This window comes from Sinocyclocheilus anshuiensis, unplaced genomic scaffold (genome assembly GCF_001515605.1).
Source record: "Sinocyclocheilus anshuiensis isolate Anshui unplaced genomic scaffold, SAMN03320099.WGS_v1.1 scaffold2322, whole genome shotgun sequence".
Classification (NCBI taxonomy): Eukaryota; Metazoa; Chordata; class Actinopteri; order Cypriniformes; family Cyprinidae; genus Sinocyclocheilus; species Sinocyclocheilus anshuiensis.
This window is the reverse complement of record NW_015556110.1, coordinates 645,799-660,003: the sequence shown is the minus strand read 5'-3', so window position 1 is coordinate 660,003 and position 14,205 is coordinate 645,799. Positions and strand designations below refer to the sequence as shown.

The following is a 14,205-nucleotide window of genomic DNA, read 5'->3' as shown; positions in this document are numbered from 1 at the left end:
TTTGTTTTTATTTATTTATTTTTGCATTCAGGTCCACTTGAAATGGTTGTTCCAAAGACAGTCAAAGTTTAGTTTTCCATAACTATTTTCACTCTCTTTGTCTCTTTGACACATGAGGCTGTTTTTTAGAACAGAGATGTCCAATCTTGCTCCTGGAAAGCCACCTTCCTGTAGAGTTTAGCTCCAATCCCAAACACACCTAAGCAGTGTGTCGGAGCAGGGCTGGACCTGAAGTCTGTGGATTGGTAGCTTTGCGGGAGCAGGGTTGGAGATGCCTGCTCTGCTGGAATGTAGTCACTCCTAATTTAGAAACTCCCAGTGAATTCATGTGCAATGTGTTGGTCCTTCCAGAAGAGGGCAGCACAAGACAGAAGAGCCACAAGCCAAGTGCTATAATGCATTTTTCCCATTACCACTAAACAAACGCTAATCTATCTTGTATGATGTCTTTGCTTAATTTTCACAAATATTGAAAAACATAGTTTAAAACAGAACACACTGAATTTCCTGAAATTGTTCAGAAGATTGATTAACTGCATTATTTATTTATTTAGTATTATAAAAATAATTATTCATAATTGTTTAACATTTTTAAAAATAATAATAATAGTAATAGTAATAATAATAATTATTATTATTATTATTGAATGAAAAGATGAACTGGTCAAATCAAATGATTATAACAAGAGCAATAATTAAAATTCATTCATTTAATAATAATAATAAGAAGAAGAATTACAAATAATGATTACAAACAATGATCAGTAATATGTAATGATTAGTACAAAAAAGTAATTGTAATACAATAACTATTATTATTTATGTTATATAAATATTTATTATTATATAATTATTAATTAAATTAATAAGTAATATTATATTAATTAATTAATAACAATAATTATTATTATATAAATAATAAATATTATTATAATAATTATTATTATTACTATTGAATGAATAAATGATAATTGTTCTAACTTAAAATTATTTGATTTAATTGATTCACCTATACATTTAATGATGATAATAATAGTTAATATTATTATTACTATTAAATATTATTATGATAATTATTATTATTACTATTGAATGACTAAATGATAATTGATCTTGTTAAAATGATTTGATTTAATTGATTCATCTATTCATTCATTCAATGATAATAATAGTCAATATTATTATTACAATTATTATATAACAATAGTTATTTATATAATAATAGTAAAAATTTTTATTATATAATAATAGTAATAATTTATATAATAGTTGTTATTATTATTAATATTATTACTATTATTATATAAAATAATAACAGTAGTAATAATAATAGTACCTATTATTATTAATGAATGAATGAATAAATTAATCAATAAAATCAAATCATTATAACAGCAAGAACAATTATCATTATTATTATTATTTTTATTAATATTCCACCCTTTAAATCTACTTACCTGTACAATATTAGTCAAGCTTTAGTATTTTACAACAAGATTTCAAACAAATATTTTTTTGAAGCTATTCAGGCACATAGATGTGGATGTGAGGATTTTAATTTATTTCATTGCACATCTCAAGGCCTCATGCTCTGATAAAATGGCCAGCGTAGGCTGATTGTCCCATGGGAGCTCATAATGGCCTCTCCTCAGGGAGTGCTGGGAACAGACTGATGACCTGCCATCTGCCGCATCATTCCCTGTTTTCCTCTTTTCTTTCATTCTCTTAAACACATATTATCTGTGTGTGTGTGTGTGTGTGTTTGCAAAAGATTATCCTCCCAGGGCTTCTCATTCATCACGGTCACAGTGAGAGAGCTAGAAAAGAAAAGTAGGGAGGGACTAGTGCCTATTTGAGTTTCACTGCCTTCAGCCTTTGATTAGCGGCCGCCCTTTTCACAGCAGTGAAATGCTGCTTATCTACAGTTATACTGATCTCTCCTCCTAGCTGAGTCTGCTTTATGAGCTATTGACCGTTCTGCAAGCAAAAGGCGTATTTTTCCAATGACCATTCAAACAAATCAGCGTGTTCTGACTAAATGAAATTCTTGGCAAGAAGCATGTAAATAGCAAGCATTTTATTATATTATGCTGCTTTAGATGTTGCAGAATTCAGAATACATACATTAAATGGGAATGCTAACGGATAGCTTTTCTACAGGTACCACAGGCTTGGCTGAACTCTAAAGAGCCTTCTGACAATCACGAATGATGACAGTAAGAGAGAGAGAGACAGACTAGTAGTGTCTGTGTGTGTAGCATTCTCCCTCTAGCACTGATCTGCTACTACTGTGTTTAGCCTTGGGTTAACATGATGAATGCACATCATAATTTAATTGATTGAGCATAGAGCTTACCAATCCATCATATCTCAACAGCAGATAATATATTTATACTGAGTGATGTAGTCTACTGGTTAAAGATCAAAGCTGCAAATTGAAAGGTTGCAGGTTTGAACCCGGTAAGAAGCGAACCATGAACTTTTTACATTATACCACTGAGACCTAATTTGTAACTCATGTAGCAGTCTTGTTTAAACATAATGGAAACATTTCTTCTTTATGTTGTGCCTAACAGCACCTAGTACCTGCGGTAAAATCATTTTACAATATATCATGCTTTACAATATAATACGTTATTTTAAGATACGGTAATGCAAAATTGTGGTTGCAATGTTCTTGGTTTGTTAATGTTATAGTCATACTAATTCATATAAATATAAAAGTAAATACATTTTTTAATAAAATTGAATATTTGAAAAGCGTTATAAAATTTGTAAAAAAAAAAATACAAATAATTGTATTTTTATTTATAATAAATATCCATTTAAAAGTTTAAGGTACAGTAAGTTTTTTTTTTTTTTCCTTTTTTTTTTTTAAAAAGATAATACTTTTATTCAGCATTAAATTTACTGAGAGTAACATAAAAGACATAATGCCAGAAAACCTTTCTATTTCAAATAGATGCTGTTCCTTTCAACTTTCTATTACTGAAAAATTATCAAAAAAGCAGCATAAATGCAACAAGTAATTGAAAATACAACACAAGTCATTTAAATATAATATTATTTGAACATATAGTTAAATGAAATAATAATAATAATAATTTCAATAAAATGCAATAACGTAATATTTAAATAAGGTGTAATTAAAAAAAATAATCTTATTAAATATGTTATGTCAAGAATGGTCATGGAAAACCGGGAAATATCATGGAATTAAACAGCTTTGTTTTGTTGTTGTTTTTATTAAAATTTTGTTTTTTATAATCCTGGACACTTAAATACATTGTCATTCACATCCTCATCCTCATAACACAGTATGAGTAATAAACTTTACACTTTACACTAGCAAACAAGGGCCATTTCATTGCCATCCTCACTATTTATCATTCAGACATTCAGCTTTTGTACTAGATTTCTCTAGTTATTGAGTAGTGATACGGTCCATCCTTCTGGTCCCTCTGGGGCCCTCTGTGTGGTAGACTCAGGCCCTGCTCCAGTAGAGATAAGAAACCAACTGCCCTTGTTCATTAATGAACCATCTCTTTTCTTCAGTGCTGCCACTGTCTTATTCTCTCTGTTTGTGAACTTCTAATTCATTGATCCTACTCTAAGCTTGAATGTTTTCCTAATTACACTTTCATGAGCCCAGAGGGAGCTGTTCGGATGTAACAAATGCTTTCTTTAAAAATCTCTTTCTCTCAAAGGACTGAAGTTGTTAGTGTCAATTCTTAGTGGAGTATTAAAAGGGGAATATAATAGAAAGAAATCCTGGTTGAATGATAGGCTGGATATTGTCCAACTAAAAAAATGCAGTATGACCTTTCAAACGCTATTCTTTCTCTCGCTGCTCTTTGTATTCCCATTGTGTTCTCCTGATATTACCACAGAAATTGCTTCTCACACTCCACCAGTTTAACATCTCCACACTGGCCCTGGGATGGGCTCAGAAACCGTTTCCTGTTGACAGGCTGTTTGTGGTTCTTGCTGGACTCGCTCTCCTGATGTCTTTGGTCAGTGACCCGGCAATGAGCTCTGGTCAAGAACTCTTTCCACCCTCAGGGAACTAACCTTCATTACTGAGCGTATGGTCCTTCTCACCGACCTCAGACCTGCTCTTTGACTTTTATAGCATGTGTGTGGTGCAGAGAGTGTGTTAGAGAGACATTGTGCATATAAATTACCATCTTTTTTTTTGTTTGTTTGTTTGTTTTTTTTGTTTCATTTTTGGGTTTTATTGTCTTTTTTTAGTTTTTGTTATCTTTTTAATGTGCTTTTATTGTTGTTTTACTTGATTTTTTTAAATTTAGCTTTTTAAATATTTTTACTTGCTTTTTATTTGTATTTATTTTAGTTTTTGTTGTTTTATTTAATTTTGTTTTATTGGTATTAGTTTTTTGTTTATGTATTTTTTTATTGTCTTTATTTAGTTTTTATTTAGGTTTTTATTTATTTTGTTAATATTTGTAAATGTAAAGGAATGTGTTTTTATTTTTGTTTATTTTTATTGTTTTTAACTTTTTGTTTATTTTACTTTTGTTTTTATTTTGCTTTTATTTGATCTTTTTGTTAATATTTAATAATATTTTTTGTTTCGTTGTCTTTTAATTTAGTTTTGCATTGCTTTTTTAGTTTTTGTTGTTTTATTTTATGTTGTTTAATTGTAATTAGTTTTTTGCTTATGTAGTTTTTGTTTTTTGTGTTGCATTTTATTTAGTTTTTATGGTTTTTGTTTAGACTTATTCATATTTTGTTAATATTTAGTGTGCATATAAATGTTAAGAAACATTTTTATTTTTGTTTATTTTTTTTTTATTTTTTTTAGCTTTTTGATTGTTTGCTTTCCTTTTTTATTTTTAGTTTTTATTTTGCTTTTATTTGATCTTTGTTTGTTTTCAATATTTATTTATTGTTTAGTTGTCTTTAATTTAGTTTTTTTTATTGCTTTTTTGTTGTCTTACTGTTTAATTTTTTCTTTAGGTTTTTGTTGATTTATATTTTCTTCTAATTTCATGCAAATCGCTGTATTATATGCAGCACACGTGCATTCATTTGAACATTTTCTTACTGTAGATTGATTATTGGTTTGTTTATTGATTGAAAAGGACCCATAGTAGCAATTATAGGACACGTTTCAAAAGGCTAGTGATAAAACAGTTAACCACATTCCCATTATGTTCTCGGGTCTGGAGGTTTTATGGTAGATAATTATAAATAGGCTTTCTCTGAAGTGAAAGGGTGTCCCGTAAAAAGGTGACGAGAGAGATGCAGACTCCTCCCTTCTCAACGGAGATAATTTACTGGCTTGTTTTCATCAGACAAGGATCTATAATTGAAATGACAAAAAAGATGCATCGCTACACAGTTGTTAGTGTTTGAGGCTATGAATTTCAGCCGAATACCTGACACCCGTTTCCTCCGGGCCTGTCAATCAAAAAGACCTTAGTCAGCCCAGAGAAAGGGCCCCTGGTCAGGGCTGTCTGCCACGCTGCCAGAATGAGTGGATCAAAGGTGCGATGCTTTATCGATCTGATCGACCCATCACCGCTGTGTATGGCTCCGACCTAAAGCCGCGTGGCTATATATCACTTTTGCACACTCATACACACACAGTGTCTGTCCACAGTCTCTCACACTTTCATACACGTGACTCTATTCACCACCTCTAGCACTTCACTTTTGTTTTCTATTGTTGGTGTATTGAGAATATGAATCCCTGTTTAAAGCACGACCACTACAGCCATACAGATATACATAGACATCTGATTCAAACTTCCAGATTTTGCAGTGTTTATAGTACTGTTTGTGTTAAATTGGTTTTAATTAGGGAAATCTGTTAGTTCTAATCTATTCAGTAATGTGCTGTTACTCATTTTGCATGTGAAGCATTTTGCACGTACATAAAAAAAAAGTCTTACCATTTAATTCTAATGGTCCAAGAGAGAGAGTGGAAAATGGTCATAAGCTAAATCATGACTCTGTTTGATGCATAATAATAATAATAATAAAACTCAGGTATTAGATAGAATGAACTGTGTATGACCCCTTTAAATGATGACATTAAGCTAAACCGCTGCTTATTTACACTTTACTTTATTTCAAATAAGCACATGTCATTTGATCCTTGTTCCTTTGATTGTTTTTCTTGATAAATGCAGTCATGTGTTGACTAGTAATTCTCCTATGTATAAGTGCACAGAATTGAACACATTTATGTGTTTTCCAATAGGAGAAACCAGCCAAGCACCGTTGATATGCCGGGTAGGTCAATATCCACTCTGCTAGCATGCCTCGTATTCTCACAGATAAGACCTCAGTCTTTGTTTCAATAAATGACATATTACACTTTCACTGCATTAGACCTAAAGCATCTGATTTGAATTGCAAGAGATCATTGCAATGTTTGCTTGAATCTGACGTGTAATTTTCACTGTAGCTCAATTTCACAGTTGAGGTGACTTTTCACTAAAACTGTTCTCAGTATGGCTCCTCTGGGCTGTTTTATGGGCTGTCTACATAACATTTTCACACATCCGAGAGATGATCTTTTGGAAATTAGCTGTCATGGTAGAAGGGGCTCCTCAAACTAAATGTGAAGCACAGAGAGGAGGATTAATGCAGACTTTCTTTGGATAATAGCTATTGACTATTGAGCAAATGTTAAATTGTGATTGTCATGAAAACCTTTATTATTAATTATTTATTAATATTAATTACTTACTATAAATAGTGCATATAGATTGAAAGATTATATAAATATATAATCTCTTTATACAATTAAAAAAAATTTGTAATATAGCCTAATTCTTTATCTTTACAGATGGATGACGTATTCTAGTGAGTTTTATTGTGATGTGTTTTTGCAGGTGAAGAAGGTTCTGACTTTGAAGATGGGCTCCAACCAGGCGGATCATAAAGGTCAAAGTGGTCTGTGCTTTGCTATGGATTGGCTCCATGTCAAACCACATAACCTCTTGGCTGCTGGCTTCTATGATGGTGATTTCATATGTTTTGTCTATAGGCCTCTATGTTCTTCTAAACAGAATTGCTAATTGTAAATACCTTGGTTTATATGCATATTGCAATCACTGCACTTTTTCTTTTCCAGGTCTGGTTGGTTTATGGGATCTTGCTAGTAAGTCTACACTACTGAAAGTCAAGTCTCCAGACGGAGGTGTGTATCTCTACCCTTACCACTGTTTCCATGCTCATGACGAAAACATCCGGACCTTGTGCTGGTGCAAAGCCTCAAGGTGAGAACCATCAGTCCTAGCATCATGTGTCGGATTAGACAAGACTACAATTTTTTTTATTTTTTTTTTTATTGGGTTTAAAGATTTCTATTTTAAATATATGATCTTCTTTTGAACTTTCTGTTTATGAGAGAAATCTGGAACAAAGTAGCATAGTTTTCAGAAAAATACTGAGCAGAATAACTGCTTTCAACCTTAATGATAAGAAGAAATGTTCTTCAGCACCAAATCAGCATATTAGAGTGATTTCTGAAGGATCATGTGGCACTAAAGACTGAAGTAATGCTGAAAACTCAGCTTTGTTGTCACAGGAATAAATTATATATTCAAATGTATTCAAATAGAAAGCAGATTTTGATAATAATATTTCACAATATTACTGTTTTTAGCAAAAACAATGAAGCCCTGATGAGCATGCGAGACCTATTTCAAAAACATTAAAAAATCGTAGTTATTTGGAACTTTTAAACAGAAGTGTGCATTTGTTTAAAAAGGAGATTCTTGATCTTAACTGAATATAAACTGAAAATATTTCATGCAAACACCTTTTGTTATTACTGATATGTTTGATTGTAGTGTTCAGTATCATTCATTTCATTTGGTATTCGTAGTGTATTTAAATCTTTATGTATGACATTATCTGTATGATATTCATGCTATGATACAGCACATCCTTGGAGTTTTCTCATTTAGTAACAGAGAAGCAGTCTAGATCAAATACATTACCATTCCAATCATGTGTTGTTTCAGCATCAGTAGTTTCAGCAGCCTGCTCTTAGCACTTACATTTAAAGCACTGTGACCTTATAAGAGACTCTTGTAAGTGGCATTAGAGAAGTTCATTTGGAAAATGACACCCTATCCCACTCACCACAGGGGGCTAGTAAAATCAAGTGGAGATTTCTTGTGTTTGGAACATTTTGTTCTTGTTCTTTAGACTCAAAATGTAAGATGTAAAATGTAGAATTCAGATATACCTCAACCTCAGAAAAAGCAGAACAGTCTCTGTGTGTTATTGCTCTGAAGGGTTGCAGTTTGTACGCAGCTACGCATGCAGCAAACTTCAAGCATTCAAGCAAGAGGGTTGGCAGGGGGATCAGCTGTCTCTTCTGCCCTTTTACTGTCCAGATGTGAAGAGGAGAAGTACAGACACTGAATTGACATGATTTCCTCCCAGATTGCATCATATACTAATTTTAACGGCAGGACACTAGCTCACAGCAGCCTTGGTCCCTCTCTTTTTTGGGGGTGGGGGGGGATGGTGTGGCGTAGTGGTGACAAGAAGCTTGCTAGTTTGATCTCTGCATGTTGCAAGCACTTAACTGCAACTCAGCTCAAAGCAGTGTTAAATGTTTAAAAAAACATAGAGACAACATCAAGGGAGACAACATCCATTTTCATAATTGCACAAACATTATGGGAATGTAATTTTTGAATGTTCTCTAAAATATTGATTTATCTGCAATTGTGCTGAGGTATGAAAAAAGCATGAATAACAGTATATAATGTTTTTATCTGCTATTGTTGTGTGCTGTTGTTGGCAGTAACTTGTTGGTGACAGTCGGAGATGACCGCATGGCAAAAATGTGGGATGTGAGAAAAACCTACGTGCCTCTTTTGGCAGTAAAGCGCTGCTTGTCCACTGAAGTGTACTGGCCCCTCTTTTGGAGCGGCATCCTGATGGCTCAAGAGTGTTGCTTTGCCACGTTAGTCTATATGATATTTTGAAGTTTTAAGTCAGTCAACTTATTTATATTTTTATTAAATAATCGTTTGCCTTTGCACTGTGTAGGTTTGGACAACATGGGGTTCACTATTTTGATTCAGGTTACCTTGGAATCAAGCCTTACTTTGTGTGTCCTAGAAAAGCCACTATTTGGGTATGTAGACATTTCACAACGTCTCTACATGGTTTAGTACTGACAATATGGTTTAATAATGACAAAACGTTTTTCAGAGCCTTTCTATGTCTGATTGGATAAATACTTTTGCCGTTGTGGACAATGGAGGAGATTGTTTATTTAGTTCGCTTCCTGAAATGGACATCGACCCCAACACTATCAGACGACGGAGATATGTATGTTTCTTTATCACTTTATCTGAATTCCCACATATGGAAACCTTGCATTAACATTGACTATTTTGCTCAACCCACATAGTCAGTGTACAGGACTGACATGGTCCAGTTTCAACCTGGTCAGAGGCCTGGAGATAAGGAACAGGAGGAGGAGGAAGTGGAAAATGCTGCAAGTAATCCTAGGAAGGAGCCACTGAGTTACAAAGGAGTAATCAGAAAGTACTATCTCCACTTTCATGACTTGGACCTGGTGAGAAACTCAAAAAGATGTCTTTTAAATGACTTTTGTGCAGTCATTGTTTAATTCTATTGTTGAGCAGTTTTCTTCATGACAAGGTCTCCATGCTTGGGAAATGATGTAGGAAATCAGATTTTGAGAGTATTGATCTTTTGTTGCCACATAATCACCTTTCTTTAATTTTTACCAGAGCTCTGCACAAAATAGTTTTTTAAAAAACAGTAATGTGGTGCACTGCAAACCTTATCAGGCAGGCTCATGAATATTAATTATATAATGCATTTGGCAGACACACTTTTATCCAAAGCAATGTACACTGCATTCAAGGCACATGTTTACATTTTGTCAGTTCTTGTTTTCCCTGGGAATCAAACCCATGCTATTGCCATGCCCTAAAGTTTGAGCTACTGATTTGCTGAAAAGCGGGCTGGCGCTAGCCATATTAGGTCTACTTGGAGGTGCCGTTTTATGTGACTTTCATCCAAAATTTTAAATTCTGTCATCGTTTACTCACCCTCATGCCATTCCAAACCCATAGCCTTTGGTTAATCATCAAACCACAAATTTAGAGATTTTTAATTAAACCTGTGTGGTTTCTGTTTGTCCATTGAAATACCAGATCTTAAAAGAATCCAAAACGTTCATAAAGGCTTGTAAAAAGAATCTGTATGAAGCGTGCCATGTAATCCAAGTCTTCTGAAAAGATATGATTGCTTTATATGATTTTAGCTTTTAACACACAAACACATATACATCTCATATTGGATACAGAAGAAACAATGAGATTTGTAAACACAAACTTCTGTGTTTACAATATGTGCATGTATTTGTGCCAATCATTATTTAGATGTAAATGAAATCCTAAAATAAATCAGTTCATCATATAAAGTGATTGTATCTCTTCACAAGACTTGGATTAAACCATCTGATTCATATATATTATAGTTTTATGACACTTTTATTACCTTTTTTGATCTTTTTGGGGGTATTTTAGTTTTATTTACTTAGACTTTCAATGGAGGGACAGAAACCTCTCAGGTGTCATTAAAAATATTAAAATTTGTGTTAACCAAAGGGTTGGAATGACATGAGGGTAAGTACATCATGACAGAATATTCATTTTTGGTTGAACTATCCCTTTAATACTCGACAACAATGGGTGTAAATTGCTGGAAGTGGGAGGGACATGTCCACCCCAGTTATAATAGTTGATATGCCCTTGATTTTCTGTATGTTTTTCTGTGTACAACATTGACTTGTATGTATGTGTTTGCAAGACCATGTAAAAATCCATTAGTGGCCTCATTAATGTGTGAATATGATAGCGGTAGTGTGTGTATAAGCTGTGTGTGATACCGACTGTGTACTGCAGCCTATTCCACAGATCATTACACGCGGACTGTGCAGGTGCTGTGGCCGGATTAGATTTATTGGCTTTGTTATTTTCCCAGCACACCTGAGCGAGTGGAGGAGAGTCTGCATGTTAGCGTAGTGGCACCCCTCTCTCTCATATCCCTATGAGACTCATCGTGCATCATATGTGTTATATGTTGATTAAGTTCTGCACCCTTCATTAATTTAAAGTCATGCCCGCCTGGAGGCCTACCCCCTATCACAGAGATGCTCCATCTATTCTGCCGTCTCACGCTCCAGCGCTCCACCCCCATCCGTCCGTCCATCCACGGCACACTGCACATGTCCACTTTGAGGCCACGGTCTGGAACAGGCCAGGGCTGCGTTTCCCAAAAGCGTTGTGGACTAAGTTGATCATAGAAACCATTGGTGCCGTTGGTTCTACGATCTTCTTAGGCTTATGATGCTTTTGGGAAACTCAGTCCAGAGCTGTTTGAATTGGGCTAATTGAACTGTCCTCAGTCATCCCTGCACACACACACACACACATTCAGCCAGCAAAAGAACAATGGTCTGAATGATACCACTGGACTGTGACCAGTGACCACTGTTGGATTAACTGCAGTAGTTGGTTCTTTTTCAATTCATTCATAGTAGAGCAGAACACTATCAATGCCAAGGGTATGGTAACATTCACTGATAAACATACAAACAATCACTAATGTATTAAGAGCCGGAAAAACTTGACGTGAAAAACGTGAAAACTTTCTGAATTTGGAGATTGTGGAAAATTGTACTTATTTTGTCTTCTGGAAACATGTAGGGATCTTTTGTAGCTTCTGAAGGGCAGTACTAAATGGAAAAAAAATATGATACTTAAAATAAGAAAAATGTACACATCTTCATCCTTTTCAAAAGTTTTCACCTCCATAATGCATTGTTTCCTTCTGGGGCCTCAACCATCACAAAACATCTAAGTAATGATACACAGTATTAAGAATTAAGCTTAAGACTTGTGGATTACATATAGACATCTTTTATGTGAAATATCTTATTCACAGGACAGTACTAAATATGGTACTTATGGTATGCTATTTTATATATATAATTTTATTTTTCATAATAATTTAATATTGCACAGATGTTCATTTACATCTATTGTACATGTACATTACAACAAATCTTAACATTTTCCATACTGATAAAATGGTAAAAAATGTTAAATTTTTAAATATTGTGAGTTTTTTTTTTGCGTTTTATTTTTTTTTTATTTACACAGAATATTGTTCATTTACATCTATTTTACATGTACATTACAACAAATCTTAACATTTTCCATACTGATAAAATGGTTAAAAATGTTAAATTTTTAAATATTGTGTTTTTTTTTTTTGCGTTTTATTTTTTTTTTTATTTACACAGAATATTAACATTATAATGTTAAAATATTATAACCAGCCATTTATTGTTAATCAGGAATAACATGAAAATAATTATTGCGTTATCTACAATTTTAGTATCCATCATCTTGCTCTAGCTTTGTGAGGAAAAGACTGAACTTTAAGTCATTATTTTTAAGTCACATACTGTCATAGTATCTTCATTTCTAGAATACACTTGTCACTCTTTCATCAAAAGAAAGGTTTTCACAAAAGATGTATAAAAACCATATTTGGCTCCAAACCACAATGACAATCTTTTTTCTGTTGCTTTGTGAACATGGCCAATGATGCACTGTAATATGCAAAAGTAAATCAAACTCAAGATGATAGATTGAAACTAGATGCGCTGGGTTTCGGTAGCGATCTAATTATGATATTGTGACATTTTGAACGTGACATGGATTGTAATGTGAAGTAGTCGATGATACCCTCTATAATAAGTGTGGGAATGGTAAAGCTATGCCGACTTATCTAGTGCTTGCTTAATTCTGGAGCGGGTATTCACACACTGTTTTGTGTTTGTTTGTTTTTTTCTCTCAGGGGAACTTTGCTAAGAGTGAAAATCGGGCCATGATGAAGCACCTGCACCAGCATGAGGTCAAAGGTGTTGCTAAAGTGGACCAGATGCCATTGAGCGCACTCTACAAGGTAAGATTGCATTTATCTATACAGCAGTTTACAAGCCCAGCTGAGGCCCTCACTGACACCTGCAGCACCCTATCAGTGTAGAGCTGTGAAATAACCTGAAAATCTGCTTGCCAGCTGCATCTGATTCCTGTCTTATGTCAGGATAACATCTGAAATCCGAGGGGATTTTTTATAGTTGTTGACCAGCTGCTAGACCAAGAGGATCTGCCGTAGACCAATCAAAATCAAGTATTCAATAGAGCTGTGTTAAAAAAATATGATATATGCTTTCACCATGTAATATAAGACTTTGGTTCTATGTTCCCCATATAGGTGATTCCATCAACAATCACCTTGTGTAGACTGATTCTGTATTAGCTGTATTGTTACTGGTTTTAGATAAGCTATAGTTGTGTGTAGCAGACTCAGTGCACTGCTGTATTTGCACAGGCCAGTGAAAGAGTGGGTGGTTTGCTGAGAGTTAAGCAAGAAGATGGACGGAAGCTAATGGCCTGTAAAATTAGGAAAATATATATTTCTAAAATATATACTTGTGCATTTGTATATTTATGTACACATTAAATATACACAGTACACATACATGCATACGTACAAATATTTTCATTCTATTAATCCACACCTGTGAGGTGGATGGATTATCTCGGCAAAGGAGAAGTGCTCACTAACACAGATTTAGACAGATTTGTGAACAATATTTGAGAGAAATAGGCCTTTTGTGTACATAGAAAAAGTATTAGATCTTTGAGTTTAGCTCATGAAAAATGGGGGCAAAAACAAAAGTGTTGCGTTTATAATTTTGTTCAGTGTAGATGGTTTAATTATTAAAATGATGGATGGATGGATAGATTGTTTTTAATTTTTATTCTTTTGTTTTTAAATGATTCTTTCTTTATCTAATTTGTTGTAAAATGCCATGTAAGATATATCTAAAAGTTTGAAGATCAAACTTTCATTCAAGAACATAATTTCAGAAAGAATTGTGGCAAGGAGGAAGTTACAGGCAGAACTGGATGTCTTCCAGCAGCAGACTTGTTTATTGTTGAGCAGAGCCACATGCACAGAGTAATTAGAGCTGTGCTGAAATCCTTTATTGTTGGCAGTATAGTCCAGTGACCCACAGAGGACATGCAGGAACAAAAGGTTAAACAGACCTTTGTAATTACTAATTAATCTGAGTAGAGTTTCAGACCATAA

The 14,205-nt window shown here is 33.8% G+C and overlaps 1 protein-coding gene across 3 annotated transcripts in view; it reads left to right on the top strand.

Moving 5' to 3' along the window:
- Positions 1 to 14,205, top strand: part of gtf3c2 (general transcription factor IIIC, polypeptide 2, beta) — a 25,888-nt gene that overhangs the window by 4,718 nt on the left and 6,965 nt on the right. For all 3 annotated transcript variants that reach the window (XR_001632716.1, XM_016470792.1, XM_016470793.1), the window contains exons 11-18: positions 6,230 to 6,261; positions 6,867 to 6,996; positions 7,109 to 7,253; positions 8,798 to 8,959; positions 9,046 to 9,133; positions 9,211 to 9,330; positions 9,413 to 9,580; positions 12,904 to 13,011. Coding sequence is in view for 2 of the 3 variants with exons in the window: in XM_016470792.1 (XP_016326278.1) it covers positions 6,230 to 6,261; positions 6,867 to 6,996; positions 7,109 to 7,253; positions 8,798 to 8,959; positions 9,046 to 9,133; positions 9,211 to 9,330; positions 9,413 to 9,580; positions 12,904 to 13,011 (953 nt within the window). In the remaining variant the exon portion in view is untranslated. The remainder of the gene's footprint in view (positions 1 to 6,229; positions 6,262 to 6,866; positions 6,997 to 7,108; positions 7,254 to 8,797; positions 8,960 to 9,045; positions 9,134 to 9,210; positions 9,331 to 9,412; positions 9,581 to 12,903; positions 13,012 to 14,205) is intronic.